Here is a 19,678-nt window from a genome sequence, read left to right as displayed (position 1 = left end):
GATACATTTACCCCCCTGTTTTGCTCACAAAATCAACTTGATGGTACAAAGCTTTTTAAAAAGTGAAAGGGAAGTGCAGGATATGCTGTCTATGGCCCGAAAAATTTTGGGGACATTTTTTGGCATTCAGCAACTGTATGTAGGAGATTGCAGCAACTGTAAGAATAATTGAATTTGCTATGTCACCAACTGAAGCAAGAGGTGGTAACCTCCACACTTTATATACTTCAGAGGATGAAGGAACAGCGAAAAGCCATCCTCGCTTACTCAACAAGTCATGACATTGGGAAAGTAGGGGGAACATACTTTAGTCCAGCGCAGTGGAGAATACTTTTTCGTATTGTGCAAGGTGTTGAAACCATTCAAAGCATTCACCTGTGAAGTGAGTTCAGACACTGCTAGCTTGTGTCAAGTGATTCCCCTAATTAGATCTTAGGAAAAGCAGCTTTAGAAATTGAAGTAAGAGATGAACCAAAGCAATTCCGCTAAGTATGTCGGACTTGTAGATTAAGTACTTTATGCGCTTCGCTAGGATCCAAGAGTTATCAACATCTTGAAATTGGATCAGTACATTTTGGCGACTGTGCTTGATCCTAGGTTTAAGAGCTATGTCTTCTCCTTCTTTCCATCTGACCCAGATTTGAAGAGATGCAATGAGCTCCTGGTGAGCAAGCTGACAGCTTAAGTGGTACATGACACGACAACGTCTCATCCTTCAGTTTCTCAGGCAGCTGCTGCTAGGAAAAAACTTAGCTTTCCCAAGAAACCCAGTGGTAATGCAGATGAGTCAGCACAACATTTTGACATCTGGTCTGGTCTAAAATAATTGTACAAAATTTGTGACACCTCTGTCGTAACTCCACCTGATCCTACTATCAACATCCAAATAATGGTGGAGGAATAAAACTACAGACAGAACAAATAAATAATCTACCAAATCTGGGGTTTACAATAAAATTTCAGAACTATAAAAGTATGGCATTTCACTGGTGTAGGGGGTCTATCAAAAAACTATAATAAATGTTGAAGATTTCTAACCTGCAAATTAAACATTCTCTTGGGTCAGATATCCATTCCTGCTTCTGCCTATTTCCTTTGTTTTGTGGTGACTCTTGCTCTCTGTGGCAGTGGGCATATGACACGGAACCCAGGAGGAGACCAACTACAATGTTAGTGTGTACAGTGCTGAGGTATGCAGATTCTTGTGCCTAGAACCATCCCAGTTGTCCCAGGCTAGCAAACTCTCAGTATTCTGAACCCAGAAACCACCTCACATTGTTACATATATCCCTGAATAGCAAAGGCTTTCTGAAGAATTGTGATGACACCACAAAACATACAAGGGACAGTGCGTATACTATAGGTTCCTTGAACTTTGGACAAGAATATAGGGCTGAACTTCTGAGTTCTTATAGATCTTTCTTATTTGCTTCAACGGAGTATAAATTGATAGAGGGGGATTTCCAGCAGAGATAGTGGTGACATTTCACAATTGGCAAGTATCTTTTGCCAAGTTTCTGCACTCTATGAACCTTCTATTCATTATTTCCAATATTTATCACTGGAGGACTTATGGATTTTTTGGTTTTCAAAAATGTTTTTATTGGTTTTCAGCAATTTTATAAACAATTGAACAAAATCACTGTTAAACAATCAGCAGAGCCATTTAAGACCAAACAATACATTTATGATATTATATCAACTATTAATCAAAAGAGAAAAAAATGATAGAACGTTCAGTAAAGTGGAAGTGAATGTAGATAGAGTGGATGTGTGCAAAGGCTAAGGAGGTCACTTCTGATATATATGAAACAATGTTGTAAAAGATCAATTATGGATTTTTACAACTATATTATTAGATTTTTCTTGCATTAATATGGGACACATATGTTTCTAATGGATAGTCTCAGCATATTCTATTGTGTTACTATTTCTCCTTGGTTCTATGTTTATTATTAGTAAGTTGCTAGGGTTCATTATCAGAAGCCAAATTAACTTCCCAGTATGTTTTTAGACTGTGGGAGAAAACCCAAATACAGTAAGAACATGCAAACTATACACAGTTGGAATTGAACCCATGGCCCCAGCACTTTGAGGTAGCAATGCTAACCACTGTGCGACATCCCTGCTCATTTATTGTATGAACACCGCATGAGGCATCATTTATGAGATTTTACGTTGTATTTTTCTTACATTTCAGTGGATCCACACATTAGTTAAGGCTTTAGTTTTATTTTATTATATGTATGTTAAAATGTATAGATTATTATTGTTTCTCAAGTTCTGATTTTTATCTGTTAACATTATATATTTTTTTTATTGTTAAGAGCTTATATTGGCTTTACTTTCCAGACATTTTTAGTCCAGTTTCATGTGTCTTTTTTCAAAATCAAGATAGCTAATTTGTACACTGAAATTTAAAGTTGATATTTTCGTGCTACATGAAAAAACACTCAGTATTTAACTTATGTGCAAAACAAAATCCTAATTTGCACCCCTTGCATTGTAACATGGTTTTGTCCAGGAGACTGAAATAAGAAGTTTCTCAAGTTAAGATCCTTAATAAATCAGGCCCTTCTACTCATTAAATAACATCATTTTTTACTGGGGTGAGAAAATCATTTATTGTCAACTGCATACAGTGTTATGACCTGCTCCAATAATTCATTATTATGAGACAGTTTCTGAGTTTGGAAAGTACTATGCAATAAAATTATTGGCGTTGAATTGCTGTGTTAAATAAAACATTTACTTACAATCTCTGTAGCATAGACTATTATAATAATAAAATCACTTAGTAAGATTTTAGCAGGTAAAAAAGAAGTTGGTACAGTGATTATTAAAGTGTCACATTACAGTTGGTGAAAATCTCAGAAATATCAAGATACATTAAGCATGACCAAGAAATATGATACATATAATATATGGATTTTGAATATAAGTGTATATATCCTTCTTGGAAGTGAACTATTTATGATTTTCTGCTTCCAAATCTTGTAAGATCAACTGCAGCTCTTTATCTTGCTTTTGCAGTTCATCATGTTTTTCTCGTAGGTCGTGGACAATTTTTCTTATCTCTGCAGCTGCCTCTGTTTTAGCACCTTTGTGCAGATCTATAGCTCCCTTTACCACAAAAGCAGCATCAACCACTATGAACACTGCAGCAAAAACACCAGAAACAACTCTGGCTGCCCGAGCCCCCTGAGCTACTAACTCGACCCCTCTAGTTGCAGCTGCAGATATTCTGCCCAGCTGAGCCAATCTACTTATCTCTACTGCCATGAATACACCTCTCCCCCCAATTTTGCCCATATTTTCCAGCAAAGACTTAAGAGCTTCACATTCAATTGTAATATTTTCACAAATATTATGAATTTTAGTACATTTCTCCTCAATTTTCATAACTTTCTTTTCTACTCTGTTGCATTTCTTTTTAATATTTACAGTATCAGCTATAGAAGCTGCTGCTCCAGTGACCCCTCCAGCCACAGCCACACTAATGCCAACAATACTGACAATCAGAGATGCACCAAATGTAAATGGGGCCAGGGCTAGGCCTACAATGCTGGTGATTCCTCCGGCTATTCCAACTGAACTTCCTGTGACGCTGGCAATGGTGGCTCCTTTATGGAACTTGTCTATGTCATCAGCGATACAGAGCAGTTTTTTACTGCATTTTTCAATCTCTTTTATCAAGGATGCCCGTGTATCTTTGTACTTCTGAATACGTGTCATTATCTGTTCATAATAAACAACAAAATTAAGAAAGTTTAGTAAACATGACCATGCTTGACTAACTGTCTATATAAAGCACAAGTTAACCCGTGCATGATACTCATGCATTCTAGTCAAATCAAGCTACTTAAGGTGTTAAAAAGGGTCTTGTCATGCATTTGGGCCTAGCCCAGGCCTCCTCAGGGGAAGAGCGTTACTTCCCGATGCAAGCGCCCTTTTTTAACGTTGTTTTGTCCACATGTCACCACCTCATCATTCTTCTCCATCGCCTCATCCTTCATTTTCATCGCCACATCTATCCAGATGTCTATTCAGACACAGGGATCTCTCTCAGCGGTCCTGAGTATCACACTCCTCTCGCTCTGTCACCCCCAGCAACCACCAACCACTCCCCACTGTCACCCCCGGCAACCACCAACCACTCCCAACTGTCACTTCTCCTTCAAGAAATATATATATATTTTTTTAAAACTTTATAAACACTTTTAACAATTAACAAATTAAATTAACAAATTAAAAAATCTTAGTATACCAAATTTCAGCCCTTTCTGAGTTGTTTTTTCCACACACACTAAGAATTTAGTAGGTCAGTGAATAACTCCGCCCAGCAGGTGGCGCTGCAGCTTGGTTTTATTTTTTCCACACACGCACACACACACACACAGACTAACACACGCCTAGACACGCCTAGACATTTATATTATAGATTTGATAATATTTACATACATTATATTTATAAAACAAATAATCAATGCAATAATAAGATATTACAGGGGGTGTATTACGCCCCTTACATTAATTGTATGCAGCAATAGGCATAGAAGAAACTTGAACAAGTCTTTAGAGCAGATGTGGGCTGCAGCGATTTGTGTCATCTCCATTTTACTAACATAGGGAGGAATTCAATTCCCCGCGACACAATGCCGCACAAAGTCTATTACCGTTAATATAGTAGATTTAGCACAGATTTCTGGGAGCTGCGAGCAAAAAGGTGTTGAAATTGCTGTATTAATGGTAATTATGTACACTATTACCGTAATATCAGTAAAAGTGCACAGGCCGCGTTACTTTTGACAGTAACGCGACCAATTGAATTCCCCCATACAATCATATAATCTAAAGTCAATAAAATTGTACATTTTTATTAGATAAAAAATATTTCAGTTCAGATTGGTTTAAATTAAAATGCATCTGTTAAATACACTCAGGGGCGGATCTAGACATTTGTCCTACCCGGGGCGATTTTAGGGGGGGGAGGCTATTTAGGCCACGCCCCCTTTCTGATGTCTAAGGCTGCCGGCGGCTGCACAGTATGTTCAGGTCCGTTCAGCAGTGGCAGTGTGCTGTCCCGCTACTCTGGTTGTGTTTTAAACACAATCAGAGCAGCCGGGCAGCATACTATCCCTGCTGAACGGACCTGCACAGTGTGCAGCTGCCGGCAGTAAGCCCCTGCTAGGGGGGGCGATCGCCCCGATCGACCCCCCCCTGAATCCGCCACTGAATACACTCAGTGTAGGCAGCTATTTTATGGGCTGAACAAATATTCCACCTATGAATTCATTATGGACTGGTGACATCACTGAAATAAGATACGCAAAATACGTCAAGCATCAGTGGGTTTCTCACATGTAGATAACAGGTACATGTTGTTTATGTCTGTATACCATAAGACTGCCGCCTACACCGAGAAGGATCTGAAGAAGTGTATAGAGGAGTCTGTACTGCCAACTAATTAAACTCATATGAGTTCCGAGAGGCAAAACGGTTGCACAAACTGTTCTTAACTGAAGCTGTCCACTGTGAAAGTGAAATAATTGGATGAAGTAAATCAAATTGATTAATGTTGTTTTACTGTGCGATTGCGATTCGTACACCACGTGTTATGACGTAAATCGCACGGATAAATAACACACACATACACTTACACTCATGCATTCACTTGTGAATAGTTCACCTTAATAAAGCTTCAATACACAGTCATTTATAATCGAATGTAATAGATTTAATAGTTTAATATAATAATGTTAAAACCACCTTATTGATATCAAGCGTTCAGGATTTACGAAACATATCATGTTTAGTGTCATTTCAATCCTCTTATTACCACCAGACATCTGCTACAATCGGCTAAACGGTCGCATCTTGCGTATGCAAGTTATGGATAATAGAGGAATAATAATCAGAATGATATTGTGTGTGTAATGCAAATAGATAAGTTTAAAATAGCTTTTTGGCGGGAAGACACGTATGCAGCTGTTGGAGACTGGATCCCCACCCTTGGAGGGCATTGTTTGAACCGACCTATGACCTTCATTACACTGAACTGTCCTGAATCCTAAACCTATGGAAACACGCCAAGACATCACTGCTTTTTTTATGTATCACAAACTGTATATAAACCAAGCTCTGGGTCCACTATACAGTCTACTTGACCACAGACTTCAGGATTGAATGACTGTATGCTAGATCCAGGGTGCTTGCGTGTGTATCGGCTGTACTTTATTTTATTGTATTGTTACATCTTGCTATTAAATCTCATTGTGCGTTGGAACCACACAAATTGCAGCGGACAATGTTTATTGATAAGCAATAAAATAACTTCAATACCACCAACAATTGTTCACACCCAGCATGTGTTTATACATGGTAATAAATCCATGGAACTAGTAACAATGTAAGACAATCTCAATAATATACTGTATAATAGGAATTAGGTATTGCTAAAAAAAAAAATACCCCTAGATCATTGAATACTTGTTTCACTGATTTATTTATTAAAATTTCTTTATATAGCACCAACATTTTCCGTAGCACTTTATAATTGGGAACAAACACATAAATACGAGACTGGGTATTAACAGAGAGGTAAGTAGGCTCTGCTTGCAAGCTTACAACCTATACGATAACAGGAGTGTGATAAGGCTGTGAGGTTAAGGGCCTCTGAGCTTCCTTCTGGTGTGATGCTGTGGTAAGAAAGAACTGATAGAGATGTCAACAATCCGAGATCTGGTACACGAGTGGTGAGATGCCAAAACTAAAACCAGGGAATTCAAGGAAAATGTAGAAAGGGAAATAAAGGAACAAGGAAGCCAGATGCAATGGTAAGAAACCTGTTTCTCTGACACTGAATTTTGAAAAGCCCGTCCCTTGAATTGCAGTCATTTGACTCCAGTGATGACAAGGGGAGCAAGATGCTCCTTTAAATACATTCATCATCACTCATTGTGTTACAGAGCAAAATCTATAATCAGTGAGGTGAGCTGGCCGCTCGTCTCCCTTCTAACTTTATTTACTGATATAACGCTCTCAGTTCATTAACTATGCAATTGTTTTGTAGTTTCTCAATTAATCTGTACTCAAATATTTTTTTTATTGTTATTTAGTTATTGTTTTTATTTTTAGTGTTGTATGTATATAGTTAGGTCATGAGATAATCTTTGTCATAGCTAATTATAAAAAAATTATTCTTTTTTTATATAGTTTTTGTACCATATCATATACTAGCTAAAGTACCCGGCGTTGCCAGGATTTAAATCTAGAAGTTATTAAGTTATCAATGAGTTGGATGTAACTGCCAACATTTTAAAAATAATTAGCAGATTATTAGCTTTTCCAACACATCCATGAGGTGGCTGCTCAGTGTTGGTTTTGTTTTTATATTAAATGTCATCCAAATCCATCCAGTGAAAGGCTCAGAACAGGCTCTCCGGGTCAAAGTTCTGGCCAGCGCACACCAACTGAAGGTCCAAATGGGACCTCAACCCCCTAGTACATCTTCTGATCCAATATTACCAGTCTGTGTAGTTTTCATCCAAATCCATCCAGTGGAAGGCTCAGAGCAGACTCCCCGGGTCAATGTTCTGCCCAACGCACATGCTGTAAACTGAGTGTGAGGGTATTGGTTACAGATCCTTTCCAACCCAAAGGAACAATGGATAGAGGAGAAACTGGGGTAGTTGCTAGTAAGTTTTTATACTGAGACGTGGAAATATGGCACCGACACTCAGAGCAGGATGATCAACAATCAAAGACCGCTTTTCGAACCCTTGGTTTATTGACAAGTAAGGATACAACAATCTATTACCAGGTTCTACTGGCTTCTCATGAATAATTTTCACTCTCTCTCTGGCTTTTATTAGAGTGGGGTCTCTTAATTGCTCCGAGGCACAAGCATCTTTCTTTACTTTAACATCAGGTGTACAGTTAACAGTCTTGACAACATTTTCCATCTCAATAGATCTTACACTCTCCTGCAGTCCTTTGCTACCCTTGTCATTTCCTGACTCCCCAACCACATTTGATAAAGGGGACACTTCTGACTTGGGAACACACCCCCTATTACTGTATCAGTGACATTACCATGTGGGTCTGGGCTATTCACTTTGGCAATCGACTGGGTTTCCCACAGCTTCCAAAAGTGGGAACAATCTCTCCCTAATATCACATCAAATTTCAAACCGGGAACTAATCCCATAGTGACTATGTCACTCACCGGACCGTGAGTGCCTCTTCCCGGACATTTAGGAACCGTGGCCGTCCACCATCCTGAGGGTCTGCGCATGCGCAGCCCTTTTCTATACTTCAGTGTATACTCCTTTAACTTAATTGGCAGATCAGGCAACCTCCCTATATTAAGCACCTGTGGTCACCACCACGTTGCCTGATCTTGGAGTCTCATTCCTCATGAGTCTCTGAAGGTGTTCCTGTATTACTGGTGTATTCAGCGCTGCTGATTCCTGTGGTTTCCTAACCACTTCTACTACTGTGGTTCCATACCACTTCTACCATCAACTGTATCATCATGACTGTTGCTGATTCCTATCCGCTGCCTCCGTGCACTACAGTCTTCTAAACCACTTCAACGTTATTTTATATCAATGTGACTGTTTGCTCATTGCTATCCGCTGCCTCCGTGCACTCCAGCTTTTACCTCACTCACCTGCTTCTCATCAAGTCTGTTTGCTGATTCCTATCCGCTGCCTCCGTGCACTACAGTCTCCTGCTTGCAACTCGCCTGTGTTCAACATCGTGACTGCCAGCTGACTACTATCCGCTGCCTCTGTGCACTACAGTCTCCTGCTTGCAACTCGCCTGTGTTCAACATCGTGACTGCCAGCTGACTACTATCCGCTGCCTCTGTGCACTACAGTCTCCTGCTTGCAACTCGCCTGTGTTTAACATCGTGACTGCCAGCTGATTACTATCCGCTGCCTCCGTGCACTATAGTCTCATCTCATCTTTGCTGTGACTTCCTCGAGACTGCCGCTTTCATTACCATCTGTTACACTTCGTGATCAACAGCTCCGGCCCTGCGCTGCGCTCCTGTTTCCCATCGTTGTTGGTTCCTGTGGTTGCTACTGGTTACCTCCGTGTGCCGCTGAGTCCTGCTGCGGTGGTCAACGCTATCGTCCATCTCCTGCTGATCCACTCTCCACACCTTCACGTGTTCCACTGGTCTCTACCCTTCTGTCAGCATTGGATTTGTATCTCATCTACTACCCTCTGCTGGATCATCTCCATTCTCCTGGGTCCCCTATGAGTCCAGTTCCACGTGTTGCTGACTCCTGTGGATTCGTGTCCCTGTTGGTCTACTCACCTGTGCGCTGCACCTGCTAGACCGCTGCTTCACCTATCCAGGGACTTCCTATCCAGTCGGCCTCCAGCCGCTCAGGTACCGCTGCAATCCCATCTGACTGCTACTGCTGAACCACGGTATGCATACTTCTCATTGACTGTGCTGTGTATTGCATATCTTGCTGGACTGTGTTTGGTTCTCTCTGGAGTCTGCTATCCGCTGAGTCTATTGCCATTATTGACTGTGTTATCATTGTGCTGGACTACTTCAAGAGACTTTCTAGATTGCAGACCTGATCAGTCATTTATATATATATATATCTATATTGTGCATATTACTGTGGATCGTGTATAAGGTGCCCGTGTATATCCTGTGTTGCAGTCTTCCCCCGTGCACCTCCTCACATATAGATTCAGTGGTACAACTTGCTGATGTCAGACCACTGATCCCTGTTTCCGGTATCACCTGTTCCATTATCCTCTCACATAGCAGTGGTACAACTCGCAACCGCAGACCACTGACTACCTGGATACCTCCACTTGGATTCCATTCCTTCACTCAGACAGCGGTACAACTTGCTACCCGCAGACCGCTGACTCTCATCACCTCCTTGTTTCTGTTGGACATTCCCCCTCACTATAGCAGTGGTACAACTTGCTATCGCAGACCACTGACTACCTTCACGTGTCCTTGTCCATACAGTTCCTTGTGTATCATTACCTCATTATTACCAGTGTTGCTAGTCATAGACTTTCCTGAGCATCTCATCGGTCATCATTTCATGTTCCGTGATCACCCAGCTACCAGAGTACCCTATTACCATCTACATTGCTCTGGTAAGCCTACCATCTGGTGATCCCTGGGTAAAGACTCCTAGTGCCCGTGACAGTAAGATCAGGCCATGACAGACCCAGATGTGGAACCTACCGCCAAAGAGATGCTGCAACATCTGGTTAGCCGTGTGGAGCAACAGGATGCCCGCCAACAGCTGTTACTTCAGTGTTATCAGTCATTAACCTCCCAAGGAACATCTGGACAGACTGTGACAGCTACTACTGAAGCTCCTGTGCTTTCCTCCGTTTCCCCATTGCCATCCCAGGTGTCTATAGCTTCCACGCTTCACCTGCCTACTCCGTCAAAGTACGATGGAGACCCCAAAACTTGTAGGGGTTTCCTTAACCAATGTTCAGTCCGTTTTGAGCTCCAACCTCAAAATTTTTCTACCCATCGTTCCAGAGTGGCCTATCTTATCTCTTTGTTTTCAGGACAAGCCCTGGCTTGGGCCTCCCCTCTGTGGGAGAGGAACGATCCAATATTACAAGATAGTGCCAAATTCATTTCTACATTCCGAAGTGTGTTCGATGAACCAGGTCGTGTGACCTCCGCTGCTTCCAGCATCCTCCGTCTGCGACAAGGATCTCATACTGTAGGCCAGTACGTCATTCAATTTAGGATCTTAGCCTCTGAACTTCAGTGGAACACTGAAGCCCTAGTTGCCGCCTTCTGGCAGGGGCTTTCCGATAAAATTAAAGATGCACTGACTACCCAAGAGCTTCCTTCGTCACTTGAAGATTTGATCTCTCTATGCCATCGTGTTGATATGAGATTTCGTGAAAGAGAGGCTGAGAAAACGACTTCTGCTAAAGCACCTCTTCGCTCTAACCCTCAATTTCGTCCAGTGTCACCTGCTGTGATTCCCATGGAGATAGGACGTTCCAAGTTATCTTCTGAGGAGAGGAGACGAAGAGTCAAGAATAGACTCTGTATCTATTGTGCTGATTCCACTCATGTCCTCAGCTCCTGCCCTAAGAGATCGGGAAATGCCAGGCCCTAACTAGTTCTGGAGAGGTGAAGTTAGGGTCCCTGGAGTCCTCTCCATCGTCTATGAAATCTAAAGTCTGCGCTTTTGATGTGACTATTTCCTTTGCTACCAAAACCTTTGAGTCACAGGCATTGATTGATTCCGGAGCAGCAGGAAATTTTATTTCCAAATCGTTAGTAAATCAATGGTCTCTACCAGTGATTACCTTAAAAACTCCCATTACTGTGACGGCTATCGATGGATCACGTCTCATCAACGGTCTCATCACCCAGAGTACGTCTCCAGTAACCCTTCAGATTGGTGCTCTGCATCATGAAGAGATATCGTTTTTAATTCTTCCTGTGACGACAAGTCCGATTGTCCTAGGCCTTCCATGGCTTCAGTGTCACTCTCCCCAGATTGACTGGCGCACCCCTCAAGTCACGTCTTGGGGGCCTGAATGTCACCATCATTGCCTTTCCCAAGTCATTCCTCTTAAGGTACAGCAAGCTTCCATCTCAGCTATTTCACCGGGACTCCCTCCTCAATATGCTTCATTTACCAATGTTTTTGATAAAGCTCAGTCTGAACGTCTTCCTCCTCATCGTTCTTGGGATTGTCCGATTGATCTTCTTCCTGGCAAGACTCCTCCCAGGGGCCGGGTCTACCCACTCTCGTTACCTGAAACTCAAGCTACATCTGAATATATACGGGAGAACCTCCAGCGTGGGTTCATTCGACCTTCCACCTCGCCCGCTGGAGCTGGGTTCTTCTTTGTCAAAAAGAAGGATGGATCATTACGCCCTTGTATAGATTTTCGTGGACTCAATGCCATTACTATCAAGAATCGGTATCCCATTCCGTTGATCACTGAGCTATTTGACCGCATCAAGGGAGCCCGTATTTTTACTAAGTTGGATCTTCGTGGTGCCTACAATTTAATCAGAATCCGTTCCGGTGACGAATGGAAGACGGCGTTTAACACCAGAGACGGGCATTACGAATATCTGGTAATGCCTTTCGGGCTATGTAATGCCCCCGCTGTTTTTCAGGGCTTCATCAATGAGATTTTTCGGGACTTATTATATGTATGTGTCGTCGTCTACCTGGACGACATATTGATTTTTTCACAGGACCTGCCTTCTCACCACCAACATGTGGCAGAAGTCCTCTCCAGGCTACGGAAAAATTCATTGTTCTGTAAATTAGAAAAATGTTCATTCGAATTACCCCAGATTCCATTCTTGGGGTATATTGTTTCCGGAGTTGGTCTGAAGATGGATCCTGACAAAGTAAATGCTGTACTACATTGGCCCCAGCCAACTACTCTTCGTGCCATCCAGCGTTTTTTAGGTTTTGCCAATTACTATAGACGCTTCATTCAAGACTTTTCTTCCATTGCATCTCCTATTGTGGCCCTGACTCGAAAAGGGGCTAATCCTAAGCAATGGTCTACTGAGGCTATTCAAGCCTTTCAAACATTAAAAGAGTCCTTCTCTTCGGCTCCAATCCTTCGTCAGCCTGATGTGACACTCCCCTTTTTCCTAGAAGTAGATGCCTCTAATGTGGGCTTAGGAGCTATTCTCTCCCAACGCTCGGAACAGCAAAAATTCCACCCTTGTGCCTTCTATTCTCGGGGTCTCCTACCCGCAGAGAAGAATTATACCATCGGAGACAAGGAATTACTGGCTATCAAAGCCGCATTAGAGGAATGGAGATACTTGTTGGAGGGAGCTCGCCATCCGGTGACGATCTTCACGGATCATAAGAACTTGTCATATCTCCAGTCTGCCCAATGCTTGAATCCTCGTCAAGCAAGATGGTCTCTTTTCTTTTCCCGTTTTGAATTAATAATTACCTTCAAACCAGCTGCCAAGAACAAAAAAGCTGATGCCTTATCTAGAGCCTTTGTTACGTCCTCTGATTTAGAAGAGGTTTCCAACCATACCATTCTAGACCCCAAATGTATCTCACTGGCTGCTTCATCCACCAAAACGCTACCATTTGGGAAGACCCTCGTGCCTCCTACTCTAAGGAGGAAAATCCTTTCGTGGTTCCATGCCTCTCGTTTTTCTGGACACGCCGGTGAACACAAGACTTTTGAGATCCTCTCTCGAAGTTACTGGTGGCCTTCAATGAGGAGAGACGTCAAAGAGTTCATTGCTTCCTGTGAATTATGTTCGCAATTCAAATCCTCCCGCAGAACCCCAGCAGGGTTGCTGCGACCACTACCCATTCCGTCCAAACCATGGACCCATATTAGTATGGATTTCGTTACTGACTTACCACCTAGTAAGAAACATAACACTATTTGGGTGGTAGTGGACAGATTTTCGAAGATGGCTCATTTCATCCCTCTGTCTGGTTTGCCTTCCTCGTCTATCCTGGCTGAACATTTCATTAAAGAGATCTTCCGTATCCATGGATGTCCATCTGAGATTGTGTCTGATAGAGGAGTACAATTCGTGTCCAGATTCTGGCGAGCCCTTTGTAAAACCTTGGGCATACGATTAGCACTCTCATCTTCTTACCATCCACAATCCAATGGACAAACCGAACGTGTCAATCAAGATCTTGAGACTTTTATAAGGATATTTTCATCAGCCAATCAAGACAACTGGGTAGAGTTACTCCCTTGGGCTGAGTTCGCCCATAACAACATGTACCATGAGTCATCATCCAAAACTCCATTCTTTGTGGTTTACGGTCACCATCCGTCTTTTCCGGAATTTCCTGCCCTCCCGCCCACCCAAGTTCCTGCGGTGGAAACGGTTTGTCAGACCTTTAAAAATATCTGGTCTCAGGTCAGAACCTGTTTAAAGAAGACATCTGTCAAATATAAATCTTTCGCTGATAAGAAGAGGCGGGCTATTCCACCACTAAAAATTGGAGATCGTGTCTGGTTATCCACAAAAAATATTCGTTTGAAGGTTCCATCCATGAAATTCGCCCCTCGTTTTATTGGTCCATATAGGATCATTCAAGTTATCAATCCAGTATGTGTGAAACTCCTTCTTCCTAAGAGTCTTCGGATTTCTAATGCCTTCCATGTATCTTTGCTCAAACCTCTTATTATCAACCGTTTTTTCAACTCCTCCCTCAGCTCCGCAGCCAGTTCAAGTTCATCAGGAGGAGGATTTTGAGATTACCGAGGTACTAGATGCAAAAATTTCGCGAGGAGTCCTCCACTTCCTCGTTCATTGGAAGGGCTTTGGTCCTGAGGAGCGCTCTTGGATCAAAGCTGAAGATCTTAATGCTCCTGCCCTTTTGAAGAAGTTTTACTCTAAAAATCCGGACAAGCCCGGTTCCAGGCGTTCTGTGCCCACCTTTAAAAGGGGGGGTACTGTCACTCACCGGACCGTGAGTGCCTCTTCCCGGACATTTAGGAACCGTGGCCGTCCACCATCCTGAGGGTCTGCGCATGCGCAGCCCTTTTCTATACTTCAGTGTATACTCCTTTAACTTAATTGGCAGATCAGGCAACCTCCCTATATTAAGCACCTGTGGTCACCACCACGTTGCCTGATCTTGGAGTCTCATTCCTCATGAGTCTCTGAAGGTGTTCCTGTATTACTGGTGTATTCAGCGCTGCTGATTCCTGTGGTTTCCTAACCACTTCTACTACTGTGGTTCCATACCACTTCTACCATCAACTGTATCATCATGACTGTTGCTGATTCCTATCCGCTGCCTCCGTGCACTACAGTCTTCTAAACCACTTCAACGTTATTTTATATCAATGTGACTGTTTGCTCATTGCTATCCGCTGCCTCCGTGCACTCCAGCTTTTACCTCACTCACCTGCTTCTCATCAAGTCTGTTTGCTGATTCCTATCCGCTGCCTCCGTGCACTACAGTCTCCTGCTTGCAACTCGCCTGTGTTCAACATCGTGACTGCCAGCTGACTACTATCCGCTGCCTCTGTGCACTACAGTCTCCTGCTTGCAACTCGCCTGTGTTCAACATCGTGACTGCCAGCTGACTACTATCCGCTGCCTCTGTGCACTACAGTCTCCTGCTTGCAACTCGCCTGTGTTTAACATCGTGACTGCCAGCTGATTACTATCCGCTGCCTCCGTGCACTATAGTCTCATCTCATCTTTGCTGTGACTTCCTCGAGACTGCCGCTTTCATTACCATCTGTTACACTTCGTGATCAACAGCTCCGGCCCTGCGCTGCGCTCCTGTTTCCCATCGTTGTTGGTTCCTGTGGTTGCTACTGGTTACCTCCGTGTGCCGCTGAGTCCTGCTGCGGTGGTCAACGCTATCGTCCATCTCCTGCTGATCCACTCTCCACACCTTCACGTGTTCCACTGGTCTCTACCCTTCTGTCAGCATTGGATTTGTATCTCATCTACTACCCTCTGCTGGATCATCTCCATTCTCCTGGGTCCCCTATGAGTCCAGTTCCACGTGTTGCTGACTCCTGTGGATTCGTGTCCCTGTTGGTCTACTCACCTGTGCGCTGCACCTGCTAGACCGCTGCTTCACCTATCCAGGGACTTCCTATCCAGTCGGCCTCCAGCCGCTCAGGTACCGCTGCAATCCCATCTGACTGCTACTGCTGAACCACGGTATGCATACTTCTCATTGACTGTGCTGTGTATTGCATATCTTGCTGGACTGTGTTTGGTTCTCTCTGGAGTCTGCTATCCGCTGAGTCTATTGCCATTATTGACTGTGTTATCATTGTGCTGGACTACTTCAAGAGACTTTCTAGATTGCAGACCTGATCAGTCATTTATATATATATATATCTATATTGTGCATATTACTGTGGATCGTGTATAAGGTGCCCGTGTATATCCTGTGTTGCAGTCTTCCCCCGTGCACCTCCTCACATATAGATTCAGTGGTACAACTTGCTGATGTCAGACCACTGATCCCTGTTTCCGGTATCACCTGTTCCATTATCCTCTCACATAGCAGTGGTACAACTCGCAACCGCAGACCACTGACTACCTGGATACCTCCACTTGGATTCCATTCCTTCACTCAGACAGCGGTACAACTTGCTACCCGCAGACCGCTGACTCTCATCACCTCCTTGTTTCTGTTGGACATTCCCCCTCACTATAGCAGTGGTACAACTTGCTATCGCAGACCACTGACTACCTTCACGTGTCCTTGTCCATACAGTTCCTTGTGTATCATTACCTCATTATTACCAGTGTTGCTAGTCATAGACTTTCCTGAGCATCTCATCGGTCATCATTTCATGTTCCGTGATCACCCAGCTACCAGAGTACCCTATTACCATCTACATTGCTCTGGTAAGCCTACCATCTGGTGATCCCTGGGTAAAGACTCCTAGTGCCCGTGACAGACTACTACATGACCATACTGTATTTCTACTTGTACCTCAGTAATATCATAACGCAGTGTATCCCCGTGTATGCAGGTTACGCCAACAGTTTTCCCTTGATGCTTTAAGGGACTCACCATCTCTGCTTTTACAAGAGAAACCATGCTGTCCGAATCTAGCAGTGATTTTATACTTTTACCTTCTACAGAAACTTTACACATTAATTTGCCAGACTTAGCCTGTCGGTCTGCAATACAGGCTAACTGGGCACATAACGACTTTCTATGAGGTACATAAGCATTATTACATTGCATAGATTCAAAGGTACGTGAACAGTTAGCAGCAATATTGCCTAAGCCACCACATCTAAAACAGGTAATCACATTTCTGTCATATCTCTTATGAGGCCAGATCCTTCTTGGCAAAACTGGCCAAACTCCAGGTTCTGAGCCTACAGTCTCTGTACATTTCAGTTCATTCCACCGCCCAGTACCCTTTTCCCCTGGAACAGTCTTACCAGAATCCACTGGAGGTCGCCGTTTTCGAACTAGAGGCTGGCGGAGTGTATTCTTCATTTCTTTTGTTGCAACATACTTTGTCTGCACCACTTTCAATGGAGCAATAGACGAGGACAGGAACTCAGCTTCCTGGCGTGGTTGACTTTTCAAGCCCACTTAACTGATGCAGATGTAAGTTGGTATTATTCGCGGTCTGCGACACCTTTGAAGCATATTATTCATTTCCTGAGTTCTTGGGACTTGAGGCCCCAGTAAAATCTTGAACAATCCTGAATTACTTAGCTGCTTTACTTTTCCTGAAACCCGAGTGGAAGGTGTCTCAAAGCCATTAGCAAACCTCTCCCAGTTATCCTTAACAGTTTGCATACTGCTGACATTGTCTTGAAAAGCTTTAGTAGCGTACTGTAGTTCTTCTTGAACTGTGGACAACTCTGCTAGAATTTTTGGGGTTTGCTCCCGTTGACCTTTATCTTCATTTCCTTTTCCACTTATTGACTCTTGTTGGTCTGCCAGTGCAGATATCTCTATTTCAGCCTGGACATGGGACTCTCTTAACTCTTGTACTTCTGTTTGAGAAACTCGCTCTTCTAATGGTACTCTCTGAGCTAGGATTGTTTCGGCAACTAGCCTATCATGCTGAATCTTTAATTCTTCATATTGAGTCTTCTATTTATTTCCAACATTTTCAACCTGGGACAAGATCTTAATTTTCTCTTGTATATCTGTGACTTTGGCATCAAGTTCTTTCTGCAGATTTTCCCAGTTTTACTGCTTCCTCTTTTGCCCTTTGACATTGACCTTTATTTGTATTCTGGGCTGCAATTACCCTTGCAATATCAGTTTTTAACTTTCAATTCTCTTCAGTGAGCTGCTGTATTTGGGCCCTCCCATTTTTTACACCTTCCTCAAGAAACTTATTTTCCACCAGCAACGTTTCTCTTTTCTTGCCGAGTTTTGAGTTAAATTCTTGGAACAGTAACATTTTTTAATTCAAGTTTCTGTAGCTTAGCTTGAAGTTGCGGTATTTCACCGTTCACTTTTTCTTTTTGCTGGGCCACTGTCTTTGCAGTTACCAGAGCTTTTCCCTGCTCTGTTTTTCAGATTATCTTGTAGCTCATTTATTTCTCTTACCATCTGCTCCATACGCTGCTGGTATTTTAAACATTCTACTTGTGTGGCTTCAAACCTTGTTTCCGCAATTTCTTTTTCTTGTTTCAGCATTTCTATGGCTTGTTCCCGAGACGTTTCTTTCACTTTAATACAGCTCACGTTTTTATGGAGGGTTTCAATGTCTTGTTGCTGGGACTCCCGTAGTTGCCTCCAGGACTCATTAAAGTCTAATTGTTGTCTCTGGGTCTCCTCAAGGGCTAACACTTTCACCCTAATGGCTTCCTCCCGTGGCATGGCATCCTGTAACTGCTGTTGCTGGGTTTGCTGGGCCATAGCAGGGCAAAAGTTTTTTTTTTTTTTTTTTTTTAAACTGCTGCTCAGTAGTTTTGCAAACACATTTGCATGCTTCGGTTGTTTCAACACAGAAACATCCACTTTACATTGACAAAAAATACTCAAACTTTTCTTCTTTAAAGTCTCTTGCTCTTTGCTTACGCACAGAACCAGGCCACACCCAACTTGTGCTTTGCAGAAATACACATTTCCTAGACTTCAGCAACATATACTTGGGTTTCCTCCCAGACTTAATGAACACACCTGCTTTAGAGCAATTAAACTCAGTCCATGAAAACACTTGATTTCTTTGCCTTTAATCTGTGTCTCATTGGTCTTTGCATACACTTCTGTTTTTCCAACACAAATAGCCAGTTTTCACTGACAACATTTAAGTCCTCTCAAATTATCATATATGCAGCAAATCTGTTTAAACAGTATTTCACAGTAGGATTTATTACTCACATCCATGTGGTTCTCTGTTTCCCACTGTTGCTGTGCATAAGCATTCCAATTTTTAGCTGCTTTTATCCACATGACAAGACATGCACATAGCTTTCCACGGTGTCTGTCCCTTTTAAACTTTCCAAGCAGACACACAGAGCTGGTTTATGCAAGTATCTCCAAGACTGCTGCTATTCTTGACATGCACAGATCTTTGCAAGCCAATTCTCCGCCATATGTGACACCATCAGGGGCATAGGTACCATCTCCAGGAGAAGATGGCGACAAACAGCAGCAGTAAACCACACAAGTCCAGAAGTTTCAGGTTAAAAACCACAGCTAGTTTATTCCCCAGCTTGCAAACAAAACAAAACATAAACAATATCCTAGCTGTCTGGCTACTAGCTAATACATTTTAGCGACACCCTCTCTCAGGTGTTGGACCTTGTGTCCAAACACACACTCAACATATCCACCACACCACAGCTCACCAAAGCAGAGTGTCTCAGGAGGCAACTCACCTCCTCCCCAGTGTCACACGCCGCTCACCCACGGCTGCCACCTGGTAACCTGAATATCATTCATTCCTCATTCCCTGCTTCTTCCCCGGCTGTCAGGCCAGCAATCAGCTCTGCACATGCGCAGGTAATCATCTCACCTGTGTTCAACTGTCCCGCTTATCCATTGGTTACCTCTCATTTATAAGGCTCCTCCCAGCACCTCTCAGTGCTGGTTCTTCTTGTCAGACTCCTGGCCTGGAAGCAGCTCATGCACTCTGCTGCTGCAATCACCTATTACCTGCTCCACTCATTAGTGGCAACTCCTGCAGTTCATCGCTGTCATCTCTCCAAGTGTGC

At 43.0% G+C, this 19,678-nt stretch overlaps 1 protein-coding gene across 1 annotated transcript in view; it reads right to left on the bottom strand.

The window, feature by feature from the left end:
• Positions 1-2,479: 2,479 nt before the first annotated feature.
• Positions 2,480-19,678, bottom strand: part of LOC142142669 (apolipoprotein L3-like) — a 114,915-nt gene continuing 97,716 nt past the window's right edge. The window contains exon 5 of the mRNA XM_075200527.1: positions 2,480-3,738. Coding sequence (XP_075056628.1) covers positions 2,968-3,738 — 771 coding nt within the window. The 3' untranslated portion in view covers positions 2,480-2,967. The remainder of the gene's footprint in view (positions 3,739-19,678) is intronic.

The sequence above is a fragment of the Mixophyes fleayi genome, chromosome 3 (genome assembly GCF_038048845.1).
Source record: "Mixophyes fleayi isolate aMixFle1 chromosome 3, aMixFle1.hap1, whole genome shotgun sequence".
Classification (NCBI taxonomy): Eukaryota; Metazoa; Chordata; class Amphibia; order Anura; family Limnodynastidae; genus Mixophyes; species Mixophyes fleayi.
This window is presented reverse-complemented; position numbering and strand designations above follow the sequence as displayed.